This window comes from Paroedura picta, chromosome 2, assembly GCF_049243985.1.
Source record: "Paroedura picta isolate Pp20150507F chromosome 2, Ppicta_v3.0, whole genome shotgun sequence".
NCBI lineage: Eukaryota > Metazoa > Chordata > Lepidosauria > Squamata > Gekkonidae > Paroedura > Paroedura picta.
Window position 1 is genome coordinate 182,603,065 of NC_135370.1, and position 16,549 is coordinate 182,619,613.

Here is a 16,549-nt window from a genome sequence, read left to right on the forward strand (position 1 = left end):
TCACAGGGGCCAGCCAGTTCCTCTGGAGGGCCAGCAACAGGGCAGGGAGGCCGAGGCATTCCTAAGGACATCAGAGAAGCCCTGCTGGGTCAGACCAGGGGTCCATCCAGTCCAGCCTCCTCTCTCAAACAGGGGCCAGCCAGTTCCTCTGGAGGGCCAGCAACAGGGCAGAGAGGCCGAGGCCTTCCTAAGGACATCAGGAGAGCCCTGCTGGGTCAGACCAGGGGTCCCTCCAGTCCAGCCTCCTGTCTCTCACAGGGGCCAGCCAGTTCCTCTGGAGGGCCAGCAACAGGGCAGAGAGGCCGAGGCCTTCCTAAGGACATCAGGAGAGCCCTGCTGGGTCAGACCAGGGGTCCCTCCAGTCCAGCCTCCTGTCTCACTCAGGGGCCAGCCAGTCCCTCTGGAGGGCCAGCAACAGGGCAGAGAGGCCGAGGCCTTCCTAAGGACATCAGGAGAGCCCTGCTGGGTCAGACCAGGGGTCCCTCCAGTCCAGCCTCCTGTCTCTCACAGGGGCCAGCCAGTTCCTCTGGAGGGCCAGCAGCAGGGCAGAGAGGCCGAGGCCTTCCTAAGGACATCAGGAGAGCCCTGCTGGGTCAGACCAGGGGTCCCTCCAGTCCAGCCTCCTGTCTCACTCAGGGGCCAGCCAGTCCCTCTGGAGGGCCAGCAACAGGGCAGAGAGGCCGAGGCCTTCCTAAGGACATCAGGAGAGCCCTGCTGGGTCAGACCAGGGGTCCCTCCAGTCCAGCCTCCTGTCTCTCACAGGGGCCAGCCAGTTCCTCTGGAGGGCCAGCAGCAGGGCAGAGAGGCCGAGGCCTTCCTAAGGACATCAGGAGAGCCCTGCTGGGTCAGACCAGGGGTCCCTCCAGTCCAGCCTCCTGTCTCACTCAGGGGCCAGCCAGTCCCTCTGGAGGGCCAGCAACAGGGCAGAGAGGCCGAGGCCTTCCTAAGGACATCAGGAGAGCCCTGCTGGGTCAGACCAGGGTCCATCCAGTCCAGCCTCCTGTCTCTCACAGGGGCCAGCCAGTTCCTCTGGAGGGCCAGCAGCAGGGCAGAGAGGCCGAGGCCTTCCTAAGGACATCAGGAGAGCCCTGCTGGGTCAGACCAGGGGTCCCTCCAGTCCAGCCTCCTGTCTCTCACAGGGGCCAGCCAGTTCCTCTGGAGGGCCAGCAGCAGGGCAGAGAGGCCGAGGCCTTCCTAAGGACATCAGGAGAGCCTTGCTGGGTCAGACCAGGGGTCCCTCCAGTCCAGCCTCCTGTCTCACTCAGGGGCCAGCCAGTCCCTCTGGAGGGCCAGCAACAGGGCAGAGAGGCCGAGGCCTTCCTAAGGACATCAGGAGAGCCCTGCTGGGTCAGACCAGGGTCCATCCAGTCCAGCCTCCTGTCTCACACAGGGGCTAGCCAGTCCCTCTGGAGGGCCAGCAACAGGGCAGAGAGGCCGAGGCCTTCCTAAGGACATCAGGAGAGCCCTGCTGGGTCAGACCAGGGGTCCCTCCAGTCCAGCCTCCTGTCTCACTCAGGGGCCAGCCAGTTCCTCTGGAGGGCCAGCAACAGGGCAGAGAGGCCGAGGCCTTCCTAAGGACATCAGGAGAGCCCTGCTGGGTCAGACCAGGGGTCCATCCAGTCCAGCCCCCTGTCTCACACAGGGGCCAGCCAGTTCCTCTGGAGGGCCAGCAACAGGGCAGAGAGGCCGAGGCCTTCCTAAGGACATCAGGAGAGCCCTGCTGGGTCAGACCAGGGGTCCCTCCAGTCCAGCCTCCTGTCTCACTCAGGGGCCAGCCAGTCCCTCTGGAGGGCCAGCAACAGGGCAGAGAGGCCGAGGCCTTCCTAAGGACATCAGGAGAGCCCTGCTGGGTCAGACCAGGGGTCCCTCCAGTCCAGCCTCCTGTCTCACACAGGGGCCAGCCAGTTCCTCTGGAGGGCCAGCAACAGGGCAGAGAGGCCGAGGCCTTCCTAAGGACATCAGGAGAGCCCTGCTGGGTCAGACCAGGGGTCCCTCCAGTCCAGCCTCCTGTCTCACTCAGGGGCCAGCCAGTCCCTCTGGAGGGCCAGCAACAGGGCAGAGAGGCCGAGGCCTTCCTAAGGACATCAGGAGAGCCCTGCTGGGTCAGACCAGGGGTCCCTCCATCCAGCCTCCTGTCTCACACAGGGGCCAGTCAGTTCCTCTGGAGGGCCAGCAACAGGGCAGAGAGGCCGAGGCCTTCCTAAGGACATCAGGAGAGCCCTGCTGGGTCAGACCAGGGTCCATCCAGTCCAGCCTCCTGTCTCACACAGGGGCCAGCCAGTTCCTCTGGAGGGCCAGCAACAGGGCAGAGAGGCCGAGGCCTTCCTAAGGACATCTGGAGAGCCCTGCTGGGTCAGACCAGGGGTCCCTCCAGTCCAGCCTCCTGTCTCACACAGGGGCCAGCCAGTTCCTCTGGAGGGCCAGCAACAGGGCAGAGAGGCCGAGGCCTTCCTAAGGACATCAGGAGAGCCCTGCTGGGTCAGACCAGGGGTCCCTCCAGTCCAGCCTCCTGTCTCACGCAGGGGCCAGCCAGTTCCTCTGGAGGGCCAGCAACAGGGCAGAGAGGCCGAGGCCTTCCTAAGGACATCTGGAGAGCCCTGCTGGGTCAGACCAGGGGTCCCTCCAGTCCAGCCTACTGTCTCACACAGGGGCCAGCCAGTTCCTCTGGAGGGCCAGCAACAGGGCAGAGAGGCCGAGGCCTTCCTAAGGACATCAGGAGAGCCCTGCTGGGTCAGACCAGGGTCCATCCAGTCCAGCCTCCTGTCTCTCACAGGGGCCAGCCAGTTCCTCTGGAGGGCCAGCAACAGGGCAGAGAGGTCTCCTGATGTTGCCTCCTGGCTCTGGGATCCAAAGGATTAGTGCCTCTGAATGTGTAGTTCCCCTCAGCCCCCCTGGCTAGACACCATCGATAGACTCCGCCCCCCCATGAATCTCTCAAATCCCCCTTTCAAGCAGCCAGTTCCAGCGGCCATCTCTGCCTCCTCTGGCAGTGAATTCCCCGTTTTAATCCCGGCTCATTTGCCCTTCGATCCTCACCTCATCGCAGGCATCGCTGGGGAGGCGGGGGGGCTGGGTCTCCTCATGCAGAGGTTCAATCAACGTCACCTTGGCAAAATCCTCCGAGGGTTCTTGAAACTCCGGCAAGGATCGCCTGCCGTAGCGTTTCCCGCCCTTGATATATTTGGGTTGAGCTTCCGGCGAAGAATCTGTGGACAAGAAACGGAATTCAAGGTCATGAATCCAAAAGCGAAGAAACGGAGACCTTCCTCTTGCAAGAGTCACGTAATAATTAGGGTTCGCTTGGAATAATCCTCTCTTGGCCCTGACAGGAATGTTTCAGGCTAGCCTGAGCTTTTCGGAAGCTAAGCAGGGTCAGCATTTGTATGGGAGGCCACCAAGGAAGGCTCTGCAGAGGCAGGCAGAGGTGAAGCCGCCTGTGTTCAGCCCATGCCTTGAAAACACTACGAGGCCACCCTAATTTGACTGCTCCTGAACGGCCTTCCCAGCACCATGATGGAGTTCTCTTTGACCCCTGAATGCCATTAGACTTCCTTAATGCCCCTCTTTCAAGACAAGCCTCAAAGGTAAAAATCTGGACATTTTGAAGTCTTGGGAATGAATCTGCCCCCTATTCTGGAGGAAGGGTTTGCTGGCCGACTTGAGACATGCAAAGAGGTGGGACAGAAGGAAAAGGAGGAGGAGGAGTTGGTTCTTCTATGCTGCTTTTCTCTACCTGAAGGAGGCTCAAAGGGGTTCCAATCGCCTTCCCTTCCCTCTCCCCACAACAGACCCCCTGTGAGGGAGGGGAGGCTGAGGGAGCCCTGAGATTACTGAAGAAGAAGAAGAAGAAGAGTTGGTTCTTATATGCTGCTTTTCTCTGCCCGAAGGAGTCTCAAAGCAGCTTCCATTCACCTTCCCTTCCTCTCCCCATAACAGGCACCCTGTGAGGGAGGGGAGGCTGAGAGAGCCCTGAGATTACTGAAGAAGAAGAAGAAGAAGAGTTGGTTCTTATATGCCGCTTTTCTCTGCCCGAAGGAGTCTCAAAGCAGCTTCCATTCACCTTCCCTTCCTCTCCCCACAACAGACACCCTGTGAGGGAGGGGAGGCTGAGAGAGCCCTGAGATTACTGAAGAAGAGGAATTGGTTCTTATATGCCGCTTTTCTTTACCCAAAGGAGTCTCAATGCGGCTTACAGTCGCCTTCCCTTTCCTCTCCCCACAACAGACACCCTGTGAGGTGGGTGAGGCTGAGAGAGCCCTGAGATTCCTGCTGGGTCAGAACAGCGTCATCAGTGCTATGGCAAGGTCACCCAACTGTTTGCATGTGGGGGAACGTGGAATCAAACCCAGCTTGCCAGTTTAGAAGTCTGCTCTCCTAACCACTACACCAAGAAGAGTTGGTTTTTATACCTTGCTTTTCACTACCCTAAAGAGTCTTAAATAGCTTCCAATCGCCTGTCCTTCTTCTCCCTTCAACAAACTCCCTATGAGGTAGGTGGGGATGAGAGAGCTCTGAGAGAACTGATCTGTGACAACAGCTCTAAGAGAACTGGGACTACCCCAAGGTCACCCAGCTGGCTGCATATGGAGGAGTGGGGAATCAAATCTGGCTCTCTGGATTAGAAGCCTGGAGTCCTGTGTGCAGTTCTGGAGGCCTCACTTCAAGAAGGACGTAGATAAAATTGAAAGGGTACAGAGGAGAGCGACGAGGATGATCTGGGGCCAAGGGACCAAGCCCTATGAAGATAGGTTGCGGGACTTGGGAATGTTCAGCCTGGAGAAAAGGAGGTTGAGAGGGGACACGATAGCCCTCTTTAAGTATTTGAAAGGTTGTCATTTGGAGGAGGGCAGGATGCTGTTTCTGCTGGCTGCAGAGGAGAGGACACGCAGTAATGGGGTTTAAGCTACAAGTACAACAATATAGGCTAGATATCAGGAAAAAAGATTTTCACAGCCAGAGTAGTTCAGCAGTGGAATAGGCTGCCTAAGGAGGTGGTGAGCTCCCCCTCACTGGCAGTCTTCAAGCAAAGGTTGGATACACACTTTTCTTGGATGCTTTAGGATGCTTAGGGCTGATCCTGCATTGAGCAGGGGGTTGGACTAGATGGCCTGAATGGCCCCTTCCAACTCTATGATTCTACGATTCTAAGCCGCTGCTTTTAACCACGGCACCGAGCTGGCTCTCAAGACCGACCACGTTTTATCCAAGAGACCAGAGTTGAAAGGTGAGCACGCTTCTTCCGCTATTTGTTCTGCCACTTCAGCCCAATATGGCTGCCCGCCTGAGTCTAGCAATCCCCAAAATATTTTGAGTCGGTAAGACGCTACAGGACTCTAAACTAGGGGAACGAGGAAAAGGCTGGCAAAAAGAAAGCCCTCCCTTTCCTCACGATTCTCATTCCGTCCCCGAGCTTGTTAGAGGAAATGTATTCGGCCGCTTAGCTATGCAATGAATTATAAAATACACAGGACCAGAAGCCCTTTGATATCCCCCCCCCTTCCCCTTTATCTCCCCTGGACTCCCATCGCATCCATCCATATTGCAAACCCCGGGGACCGCCAGGCAGCATGCGCGTATTTGAACAAGACAATTTTTAACAAGATTTCCTGCAGCTGGGAGCTCGGACATGAAAGCCGTACGATGGAGTGTGCAGATAGGGGGTGGGCTGGGGGAGCCAGCAACGAGACGGGCTGATTAAATACGAACCCGAAGAACAAAAGCAAACCTTATCAGCACCATGAAAGAGCTCGGCTGTCTGCCACGGCTCGCCCGCAGCTTTCTCCGGCTCCGTTAGCTCTGGTGGATTCTCTCTGGCCCGCTCATTTTCTCTCCCCGCCTTGGAGAGAAACGGGGCCCCTTCCAATGTACGAGCCGGATCGCTCCAAAGGAGAGGGCAGCACAGGGCCAGAACTGCTACGTGGGGAGAGATTTCGGGGAACCTCTTCCTCTGTTCATCCCAGAACAAGATTTCAGTCCAACAGCAACTTTAAGACCAGCAAAGGTTTATTCTAGGTGTGAGCCAGGGGTTGTCAAACTGCGGCCCTCCAGATGTCCATGGACTACAATTCCCAGGAGCCCCTGCCAGCGAATGCTGGCAGGGGCTCCTGGGAATTGTAGTCCACGGACATCTGGAGGGCCGCAGTTTGACTACCCCTGGTGTGAGCTTTTGTGTGCACACACACTTCCCTAGACAACGAATTAGGAATCATCAGACTGCAGGACAGACTAAATGAGCAGGAAATTTTGTTCTGTGACTTCAGACCAGCTTGGCTACACAGCTGAATCGGTTCATCCCGGGATTTCATAGAATCATAGAATAATAAGAGTTGGAAGGGACCTCCCGGGTCATCTAGTCCAACCCCCTGCACTGTGCAGGACACTCCCAACCCTCTCGCTCATCCACTGTCACCTGCCACCCCCTTGAACCTCCACAGAATCAGCCTCTCTGTCAGGTGGCTCTCCAGCCTCTGTTTAAAAATCTCCAAACATGGAGAACCCACCACCTCCCAAGGAAGCCTGTTCCACTGAAGAACCACTCTAACTGTCAAGAACTTCTTCCGGATGTTTAGACGGAATTTCTTTTGGATTAATTTCATCCCATTGGTTCTGGTCCGTCCCTCCGGGGCAAGAGAGAACAACTCTGCTAAAGTCACCCACTTCTGCACTTCTGCAGTCAAGTCTTTGTTGGGGTCGGCCGAGGAAGCATTCCCAAGCGAAACGCAGGATTTAGTGCTGCCTTGTCTGGAATTTCTAGTGGTATCCCTACAGCTACCGAATCTCTTTGCAGCATTTCTATGATTCCTCTGTGCTTTCAAAGCATTGGATAAAGCTCCTCCACTTTATGGCAAGAGGGAAGGAGGAGATAATAGCAAGAAGGAAAGCTCTCTTCCCTCTGTATGCCGCTCTCGCCTTCTGAACAAGGGAACCGGCAACTCCAAAGCCCTCGAGCGTCTATTGATTTTCTCGGCGTAAGCGGAACTGAGATGCCGCAAAGACTGAGGGGAAAGGGCTAGAAGCACCCTCGCTGCCTAGCCACAGTCATGCAGGGGGAGCCATTGAAGCAGGCGGGGAGAGAGATGCAGGGCAGGCTTAGGTGGTGCTACAGCTATGCTCCCTCCCCGGCTCCAGGCAGGAGACTGACAGTCTGTCCGCCCCCAGCAGCTTTTGCCGGGAGCGATGCGTTGTTATGCTTCCACATCAGAGGCACATCATCTCCCCAGGGGCATTAAAAAAAAACTGCATTTTCAATTTCCTTGCTGACGCCTCGGTTTTGAGCAAGGAGGCTCCGGAAAAAACAGCTCAGCTGGAAGGCACCTGGTTCTTCTGCGCACTTCTACCACCAAACAAAAGGTTTTCATGTAGACGGGTCTCTAGCAGCTAGGTTTGAGTCCAGGAGCCCTTTAGAGACCCATGAGATTTTTAGGGTATGGGCCTTTAGGAATCAAAGAAAGCTTTGATTCCCCAAAAGCTCACACTGCTAAAATCTTGTTGGTCTCAAAGGTTTTCCTGGACTTGAATCCAGCTCTTCTGCTCCAGCCCTGTTGGAGGAGTCGGAATAGGCAAAGGGGAGAAGCACCGGTGGCTTAAAGAATAAATAGTTTTATTGAAAAAGGGAAAAATTGTGTAAAGAGAGAGGAGAGAGATGGCCCTAACAGTCTGACTGACTAACTACTTAATAGTTTAACTGACTGTTCTTCATTGTTTTCTGGAAGGAAGCAGGAAGGAAGGAAAGGAGCAAGGGCCCAGTATTTAATGGGGCCGAAAGTGATACATTTTATTGGCTCATATTCCCCGTGAAATGTGATAACTGTGAAACTTTATTCAGATATCGATTGGCAATCGTTGATGGAGATACAGAAAGCAGGATACGAATACCTGAGATCCTGTTTTGCTTGCCGACATTTGGAAATTAACAGATACTAATCAGTTGCAAATTAGAAATGCATTCATTAAATAAGAAGAAAAGACTTGAATAAATTTGTGGCAATTGTATTTTGATTTCTGACTTCTGGTTGTTCATGAGAAATCGACGGTGTTCTTCCTATTCTACGGGAACAGGGAAGGAGCTGCCAGCAGAAAATAACTTTAGCTTACAGGAATGCATGTTTCCCAGGCCTCTCGTACATCCCAGAACCATTTTACGGGGCTGGCAAGAAATCAAACAGACAAGCTGTTTATGCACCAGGTCAATACTGTTCTTTCAAAAGGCCTACAAGAATTAGGGGCTGGTAAAAGGCCTGGTAATTCTACACGGGGTGTAGCAAAATCCCAGGTGTATCTCAGGAACGTGTGCCAACACAAGATCGGGCCAAAGGGAGATGAAAAGGCCTGTCAGTTTAGCCCAGGAAGCGTTCCAGCATCCTTGGATTATTTAACTAGGTAGCTATGAAAATCCCAATTAATTCTGTTAGGCACAGAAGGAAACAGCCTGTCGGGAACCCGCTTGCTAACTGAAAAACAGGGTGCCCCTTTGAAGAAAACGTCACGCCAGGCCTGGTGAACGATACAACAGGAACAAGCTTTATTTCAGCAACGTGGAGTCCGCTGGTATGGAGTAAGAGCTTCCACCGAACTCCAGGTGGAAGCTCCCTTTTATACAAAACCCACCTCCTTAGGCTGAATTGCCCCACCCAGTACTTGCGGAGGGAACATGCTGATACAATCATGACTCATGCACATATGCGAGGTTTTCCGGGGTTCCTGATGGCCCATTTTCCTGGAACAAAAGGCCATCTCCGGGCCCTTGTCAAAAGGTGGAGGGGGACATTGAGGTTCTTTAGCGGCCATTGCCACCTCAACGATCGGGTGGGGCGCCCAGCTGCCGGCTTGCCTATGATCACCATGCCCTACCTCCGTGATCGCGGGCGCCTCTGATGGCGGGGTTCGGTCCCGTTCCCAAGCCACCAAGGACCGAACCACGACATTCTGCCCCCCCAAAGGTCCATTCTCCAACCCCCCGGGGCGGCCAGGATACCGCTTGTGGAAACGTTCAGTGAGTCGGGGCGCAAGGACGTCCGCTGCCCAGACCCATTCCCGGTCCCCCAAAGCGAAGTCCTTCCATTCCACGAGGTACTGCAACTTCCCCCTGTGGAGTCTAGAGTCCAGGATATCCGCCACCTCGTGGTGCTCCCCCCCCGGCAGGACCTCGGGCGCTGGCGGGGAAAACACGGGGTGCCAAACGTCACCGTCCGGAGTTTTTTTTAGAAGGCTCACGTGAAAGACGGGATGGATGTGCCGGAGGTTCTTGGGGAGCTTGAGCTTGACCGAAACTTCGTTGATCGGGGCCAAGACCTCGAAAGGCCCCAAAAACCGAGGGCCTAGCTTCTTGCTGGGCAAATTCAACCGTAGGTTCCGGGTGGAAAGGTAAACTCGATCCCCCGGTCGGATCTCCTCAGCTGGTCGTCTCTTCCGGTCGGCGTCCTCTTTCTGCGCTGCCTTGACTTTGTGGAGCTGCTCCTGCAGCGACTTCCAGCAGCTCCCGGCACGCTTCCCCCACTCGCGAAGGTCGGCCGATTCCCGGGTGGGGACCTCTCCAAGCTCCGGGAAGTGTCTCAGGTCTGTCCCGTAGACGACGGCAAAAGGCGACATCTCCGTGCTGCTGTGGTCTGCGTTGTTGTACGCGAACTCGGCCAGGGGGAGCAGGGGCACCCAGGTGTCTTGATGATAGGAACCGAAACACCGCAAGTACTGCTCCAGTACTTGATTAACCCGCTCGGTCTGCCCGTCCGTCTGGGGGTGGTAAGCGGAGCTCAGCCCTTGCTCGATGTCTAACAGGCGCAGGAAAGCTTGCCAAAACCGGGACACGAATTGTGAGCCCCGATCGGAAATCACCTTGTCCGGCAGCCCGTGCAGTCGGAACACATGATCCAGGAACATCCGAGCCAACTGTGAAGCACTGGGGACACTGGCGCAAGGAATGAAATGGGCCTGTTTGGAAAATAGATCTACCACCACCCAGATCACCGTTTTCCCCTTGCTGGGAGGCAAGTCTGTTATAAAGTCCATGGAGATCACTGACCACGGCCGGGTCGGGACCTCGAGCGGGTGCAGCAGACCTTTCGGCTTGCCAACCCCCGGCTTGCAGGTCAGGCAGACAGGACAACCACTGACGTAAGCTTTTGTGTCCCGCCGCAGACTGGGCCACCAAAACCGCCGCCGGGCCAACTTCCAGGATTTTACGAAACCGAAGTGCCCGGCGGTCTTAGCATCGTGGCAGAGGCTGAGGGCTTCCCGTCGTAGCCCTTCCGGGACGTAGACAGCCTCCCCCCTCCGCCAGAGACCGGAGTCCAAAATCAAAGAGTCCCGGAGCTCAGCCAGCTCCTCGTCTGCCCCATAGGCTGCCACTAGGCGGTCTCGGAGCGGGGCGGTCGCCGGGTCGGGCTCCCATTCCTCCCTGGCCCGCCGCCTAGTGACGACCCCCCGTCCCAGCTGCTCCTCGCCAAACACGGACCTGGTGCAGGGAGCGTACCCCTCCCCATAATGCGGCAGACGGGAGAGGGCGTCCGCGAGGAAATTCTCTTTGCCGGGGATGTGACCAAGCTTGAAATTGTACCGCGAAAAGAACTCCGCCCACCTCATCTGCTTGGCGTTCAGGGATCGCGGTTGCCGGAGCGCCTCCAGATTCTTGTGATCTGTCCAGACCTCGAACGGCTCCTCTGTTTCCTCCAGCCAATGCCGCCATTCGGTGAGGGCGAACTTAATCGCAAGCGCCTCCTTCTCCCAGGTAGACCAGTTCCGCTCCGTTTCGGCGAATTTTCGTGAGAGGTAGGCCGCCGGCCTCAGCTGTCCCGCCTTGTCTCGCTGCAGGAGAACCGCCCCGGCTGCTGCGTCGCTGGCGTCGACTTGTACCACCATCGGCTGGGTTGGGTCGACGTGCAGTAGCGTGGGCTCAGACGCGAAAGCTTGCTTGAGGGCCAGGAACGCTGCCTCCGATTTCTCATTCCAGCCGAGCGCTGCGCTGGGCCGCGTGGCACGAGGACCTCTCCCCTTGGTACCTAGCAAGTCCGTGAGGGGAGCCACTACGGAGGAGTATCTGGGGATGAAGCCTCTAAAAAAGTTAGCAAACCCCAGGAAGCTTTGTAGCTGTTTCCGGGTGCGGGGCCTTTCCCAGGCCAGCACCGCCTGCACCTTCTCGGGGTCCATAGCTATGCCCTGGGCTGAGATGCGGTAGCCCAAATAGTCCAGGGAGGGACGGTGGAATTCGCACTTAGCCAGCTTCACGTATAGGTGGTTTGCCAGCAGGCGCTTTAACACCTCCCTCACCAGGGTCACGTGCTCTTGGGGATCTTGGCTGTAGATCAGGACGTCATCCAAATAAACCACCACCCCCTGAAACAGAAGGTCCTGCAACACCTCATTAATTAGACTCATGAAAACCCCAGGTGCCCCGCTTAAGCCGAACGGCATCACTTTAAATTCGAATTGTCCCAATTGACAGTTAAACGCTGTTTTCCACTCATCCCCCTCCCGGATGCGTACCCGGTAGTACGCCTCCCTTAGGTCCAGTTTAGTGAACAGAGTCCCTTTGCCCAGCCGGGCCAGCAAATCCGGGATCAGCGGGAGGGGGTAAGCGTTCCCCGCTGCGATGGCGTTGAGGCCCCGGTAGTCCTGGCACAGCCGTCGGGACCCATCCTTTTTCCGGACGAACAAGACTGGAGCTCCCATGGGACTGGAAGCGGGCCGGATGAAACCTCGGGCCAGATTTTTATCCAAAAACTCCCGGAGGTCCTTGAGCTCACCCTCACTCATCTTGTAGATGCGCCCTTTGGGTAGTACCGCCCCCTCTGGGATGTTGATAGCGCAGTCCGTGCGGCGGTGTGGGGGTAGCTCGTCCGCTTCCCGCTCGCTGAAAACGGCTGCGAGGTCTCGGTACTCTGGCGGGACCTCGGGCTCTGGTTTCTCCTGCTGCGCCGCCGCCGCTCCCCTGGGACGCGCCGCCGTCCTCTTGTGGCTGGAATTCTCGTGGGGGACCCGATGCCGTGCACCCACCGTCAAGTCGAACTTCAGGGTCCCCGCCCGCCAGTCCACCACGGGGTTGTGTTCCTTCAGCCAATCCAGGCCCAACACCGCCCGATATCCCGCTACGGGGACCTGGATCAGCCACCGCAGCTCTTGGTGGTCCCCTATGTGGATGGCGATAGGACCCACCTCTTCCCCGAAAGGTCCCCCCTGAATCGGGCTGCCGTCCATCTGGACGAAGACCAGGGGAACCTTCCGAATGCGCTTCGGTAGCCCCAAAGCCCGGGCTATCTGGGGGTGGACCATGCTGTGGTCGCATCCAGAGTCCAAAAGAGCCTCCCCCACCCAACTTAGTCCGTTCTCCGGGTTCCGGAGCTCTAAAATTACCACGTTCGGAGGTCGCGCCTCATGCTGCAGGGGTTTTCCCTCGCACCGCGGGACCTGCTGCCCGGCGCCGTCTACAGCAGGTCCTGGCCGTTTTCCCGTCGCCTGGGCGCTTCCCGGTTCGTTGCGGAGGTCCTCCGCCCGGCGTGCCTGCTGGGGGCCTGTCGCACCTCCCCCCTGGGAGAGCCCGCGGTCCTCCCCCCCTTGCCGTTGGCACGCTGCTGCGAAATGTCCTGACCCCCCGCATTTCAGGCACAGACCTTCCCGGCGTCTCCTTTCCCGCTCGGGGTTCGGGGGTCGTTTGGGGCGAGAGTTGTCGGGGCCCGGTCTCGGCGCCTCGGCTGACCCGCCTTTGGCCTCCCGGGGGGGTGCGGCGGCCCAACCCAGGCTGGCTTCCAGCTTGGCGACCACAAAACACCACCCCTCCAGTGTAGACAGATCTTCTTCCGTCCCCTTGATCACGGCCCATTCCCTGAGCTTCGGGTTAAGGCCCTCCCGGAAGTACTCGATTTGGGTCTCCTCGTTCCAGGAGAACACCTTGCCTGCTTCCCTCCGGAAAATGTCTATATAGTCCATAACCCCCCTAGTACCCTGTCGAAGTCCCTTGATCCGACTCTTTGCCTTGTCCTCAGCCTGGGGGTCCTGGAATCGTCGGCGGAGCGCGACCACGAAGTCCTGCAGGTCCCGAGTTGCCGGGTCGCCGCGCTCGGCCAACCCTAGGTACCACTGACCCGCCTTGCCCTGGAGACACGATGCCACCCCCCAGACCAAGTCCTCGGAGTCCTCATACCGGTCTCCATACCTCCGGGCATGCGTCAGCGCGTGGAGGAGGAACTGCGGGAGGTCGTCCGGCGTCCCGTCGAAACGCGCCTTAAGCTCTGGGGGGGAACGTTTTGGAGAGTAGTCCGACCCCCTCCGGATCCGGGATTCTCGGCGTCCGCCGTCTCGTCCTGCTCCGCTCCACCGGCTACCAACTTGCCCAACGACGCCGTGCCGCTCCCTGCCTTGCACGTCGCTCCTGCGTTGGTCCGGCTCTCGCCGCCCCGTCGGCTCACCCGCTCCCCCGAGATCCTCTGCTATCTCGCCTCTCCGCTGGCCGTCTCGCCTACTCGGGACTGAAAACTGCTCCGGGTCGGGGTCCGGGGCCCGCTCACCAGTACCGGGCTCGTCCTCGTCGCTGGAGACGTCCTCACTCGACGCGATCCCCTCCGCCGTTGTATTACCAGTCCCCCCGGGCCCGGCCCGAGCTTGCTCACGGGCTTCAGCTGCCTGCAAGCGCCTGGCCAAGTCCGCCATGGCCCGCCGCAGGTCCTCTAGGGATTCCTCAGGTCCTACCGGGCGAAGCGCCTGCCTCAGCTGGGTGTCCCAGGTTGGGGCCAACCCCCCAGACCTCGGCGCGCTCCCCGCCGTGCTTGGGAAACCCATGGCCCGGCGCCTTCCCTTGGCCGCCGCTGCCGAGGGTCTCGGGGTCCCGGACAGCTGCTCCTGGCCCCCCGATTTTCGGAGGAAATCTCCCGGGGACATTAAACTCATGTTCCCGGGGTTCGTGGGGGTCGAGACCGCCCCGTTGCTTGAAAACGCCATCTCTGGATCCGTCCCGATAAGCGCTCGGATGCGATGCCGACCCTGGAGTTCGGTGGGAAGCTCTTACGATGTCGGGAACCCGCTTGCTAACTGAAAAACAGGGTGCCCCTTTGAAGAAAACGTCACGCCAGGCCTGGTGAACGATACAACAGGAACAAGCTTTATTTCAGCAACGTGGAGTCCGCTGGTATGGAGTAAGAGCTTCCACCGAACTCCAGGTGGAAGCTCCCTTTTATACAAAACCCACCTCCTTAGGCTGAATTGCCCCACCCAGTACTTGCGGAGGGAACATGCTGATACAATCATGACTCATGCACATATGCGAGGTTTTCCGGGGTTCCTGATGGCCCATTTTCCTGGAACAAAAGGCCATCTCCGGGCCCTTGTCAAAAGGTGGAGGGGGACATTGAGGTTCTTTAGCGGCCATTGCCACCTCAACGATCGGGTGGGGCGCCCAGCTGCCGGCTTGCCTATGATCACCATGCCCTACCTCCGTGATCGCGGGCGCCTCTGATGGCGGGGTTCGGTCCCGTTCCCAAGCCACCAAGGACCGAACCACGACACAGCCCCAGTCTAGATCTACGGCGCAGCCTCAGTTGGAATCTTGTGTACAGTTCTGGTCACCGCCTCTCAAAAAAGATAGGATATTAGTGGGAAAGGTGCAGAAAAGGGTGACAAAATGCTTCAGGGGAAGGGACACATTCCCTGCGGAAAACAAGTAGAGAAATTAGGGTTTAGGGATGTGTGCTTCGGCTCGGTTTGGCCACCTCGATGATCAACGAAGCCCGAGGAGGAGCGTAGGAGGCCAGCGCCATGGTGCAGAGAGCAGGGGCAGTGGTAGCGGTGGTGCGCCAGCCGGCAGCTGCACACAGTCATGCCTGTGTGCAGCTGCCAGCTGGCATGCCGCCGCCACTGCCCCTTGTCTCCGAACCATGGTGCTGGCCTCCTACGCACCGCCTTGGGCTTCAGTGATCACTGAGACGGCCGAACCAAACCGAACCGCACGTCCCTAGGGCTCTTTAGCTTGGAGAAACCACAATTGAGGGGTGACATAATACAGGTTATTCTCCATGGTAAAAACCCATTCAAGCTCCCCTCTACCTGAAGAAGTGGGCTGGGAGGCTAGGCTTGCCAACTTCCAGGTGGATCCTGAAGATCTCCCAGGATTAGAGCTCGTCTCCAGAGGTCAGTTTCCGTGGAGTAAATGGCTGCTTCGGAGGGCAAGCTTGGCGTCGTGGTTAAAGAGCAGTGGCCTCTAATCTCGAGAACTGGGTTTGATTCCCCGGTCCTCCTCCACATGCAGCTAGGTGGGTGACCTTGAGGCAGTCGCAGTTCTCTCAGAGCTCCCTCAGCCCCACCCACCTCACGGGGGGTCTGTTGTGGGGAGAGGTAGGGTAGGTGATTGTAAGCCGCTTTGAAACTCCTTTGGGTAGGAAAAAGCGGGGTACAAAACCACAGCTCTTCTTCTCCTTCTTTACTCTGCGGCATCTACTCCACCCAAATCCTTTGTCTGCCTCTTTCTGGCTCCACCCCCGAATCTCAGGAATTTCCCAGTCTGGAGTTAACAACCTTCATTGGGTTGCCAACTAAATCCCTGGAAATTTGGGGGTAGATTCTAGGGATGGGGCTCAACAGGGCACAAGGCCACAGAATCCCCCCTCCAAAGCAGCCATTTTCTCCAGGGAGACGGATCGGTTGTCGCCTGGAGAAGCGTAATTCTAGAAGACCACCACGTCCTGCCTGGAGGTTGGCAACCCAAACTGTGACCCCCTTGCAGCCTGATGGAAACGGTCAGGCTGACTCCAACCGCTCTTTGCCAGTATCCAAACAGACCAGAAAATACCCCCACTGGATTTACCTGGTTCCTCAAATGGCTCTTCATTTGTTAACGTCCTGGATAAGACGAGGATTAGTGCTTCTTTAAACTGGTCGAAGTTGACCTTAAATTAAAGAGAAAGAAAGAATGCTAAGTTTCCAGCTCCCGGAAGAACATCTGTTGATCCCATTTCTTTATCCAGTTGATAACCCACACCCTCTCCCTGCAGTGGGGCTTGGGGAGGCTACTATTCAGATCACCCGTAGTGCATTTGGGGAGGGGCTGTGGCTCAGTAGTAGAGCAATTCCCATGTGCTGGTGGGCCAGATTGGGGCCATGGTGTGCTGGGGGGGGGGGGAGGAATTTAAGCTTTAACCCCCTGCATCCTTTTCCCGATCTGCAATAGCCCCAGGAAACCACTACTTGAACTCTTCCAAGAATTCCTGGGGATTTCATCTGAGCCCACAATTCCAAGAGCAACAAGAACACCTTGATTCAAATGTCAGGGATGATACGAACTTATTTGGTGCCTTCAGGACAGCCCCCACCCCCTTAGAAAAGACTCATCCCCCCCCCAAGCACAAAGGCCTCCAGTGCTTAGAGATGCAAAGAGGGCAGAACAAAAGGTTTGCTATCTAACACCATCTTGTTGGAATGTCTTACCTAAAGAGCAGAAGTTGGGGGATTTCAGAAGGCCAGACTGTATTCTCTTCCTTTTGGGGACAAGAAAACCAGAACTGACCCCAGGGGTGTGTGGACTCCCAAGGGGAACTGATAAGGACATCTCAGGACATGATGGGGGAAGCTC

The 16,549-nt window shown here is 57.2% G+C and overlaps 1 protein-coding gene across 8 annotated transcripts in view; it reads right to left on the bottom strand.

The window, feature by feature from the left end:
- Positions 1-16,549, bottom strand: part of NIN (ninein) — a 114,318-nt gene that overhangs the window by 74,840 nt on the left and 22,929 nt on the right. For all 8 annotated transcript variants that reach the window (XR_013228623.1, XM_077324074.1, XM_077324076.1 and 5 more), the window contains exons 3-4: positions 15,785-15,866; positions 3,037-3,206 (exon numbers count right to left, since the gene is read on the bottom strand). Coding sequence is in view for 7 of the 8 variants with exons in the window: in XM_077324074.1 (XP_077180189.1) it covers positions 3,037-3,206; positions 15,785-15,866 (252 nt within the window). In the remaining variant the exon portion in view is untranslated. The remainder of the gene's footprint in view (positions 1-3,036; positions 3,207-15,784; positions 15,867-16,549) is intronic.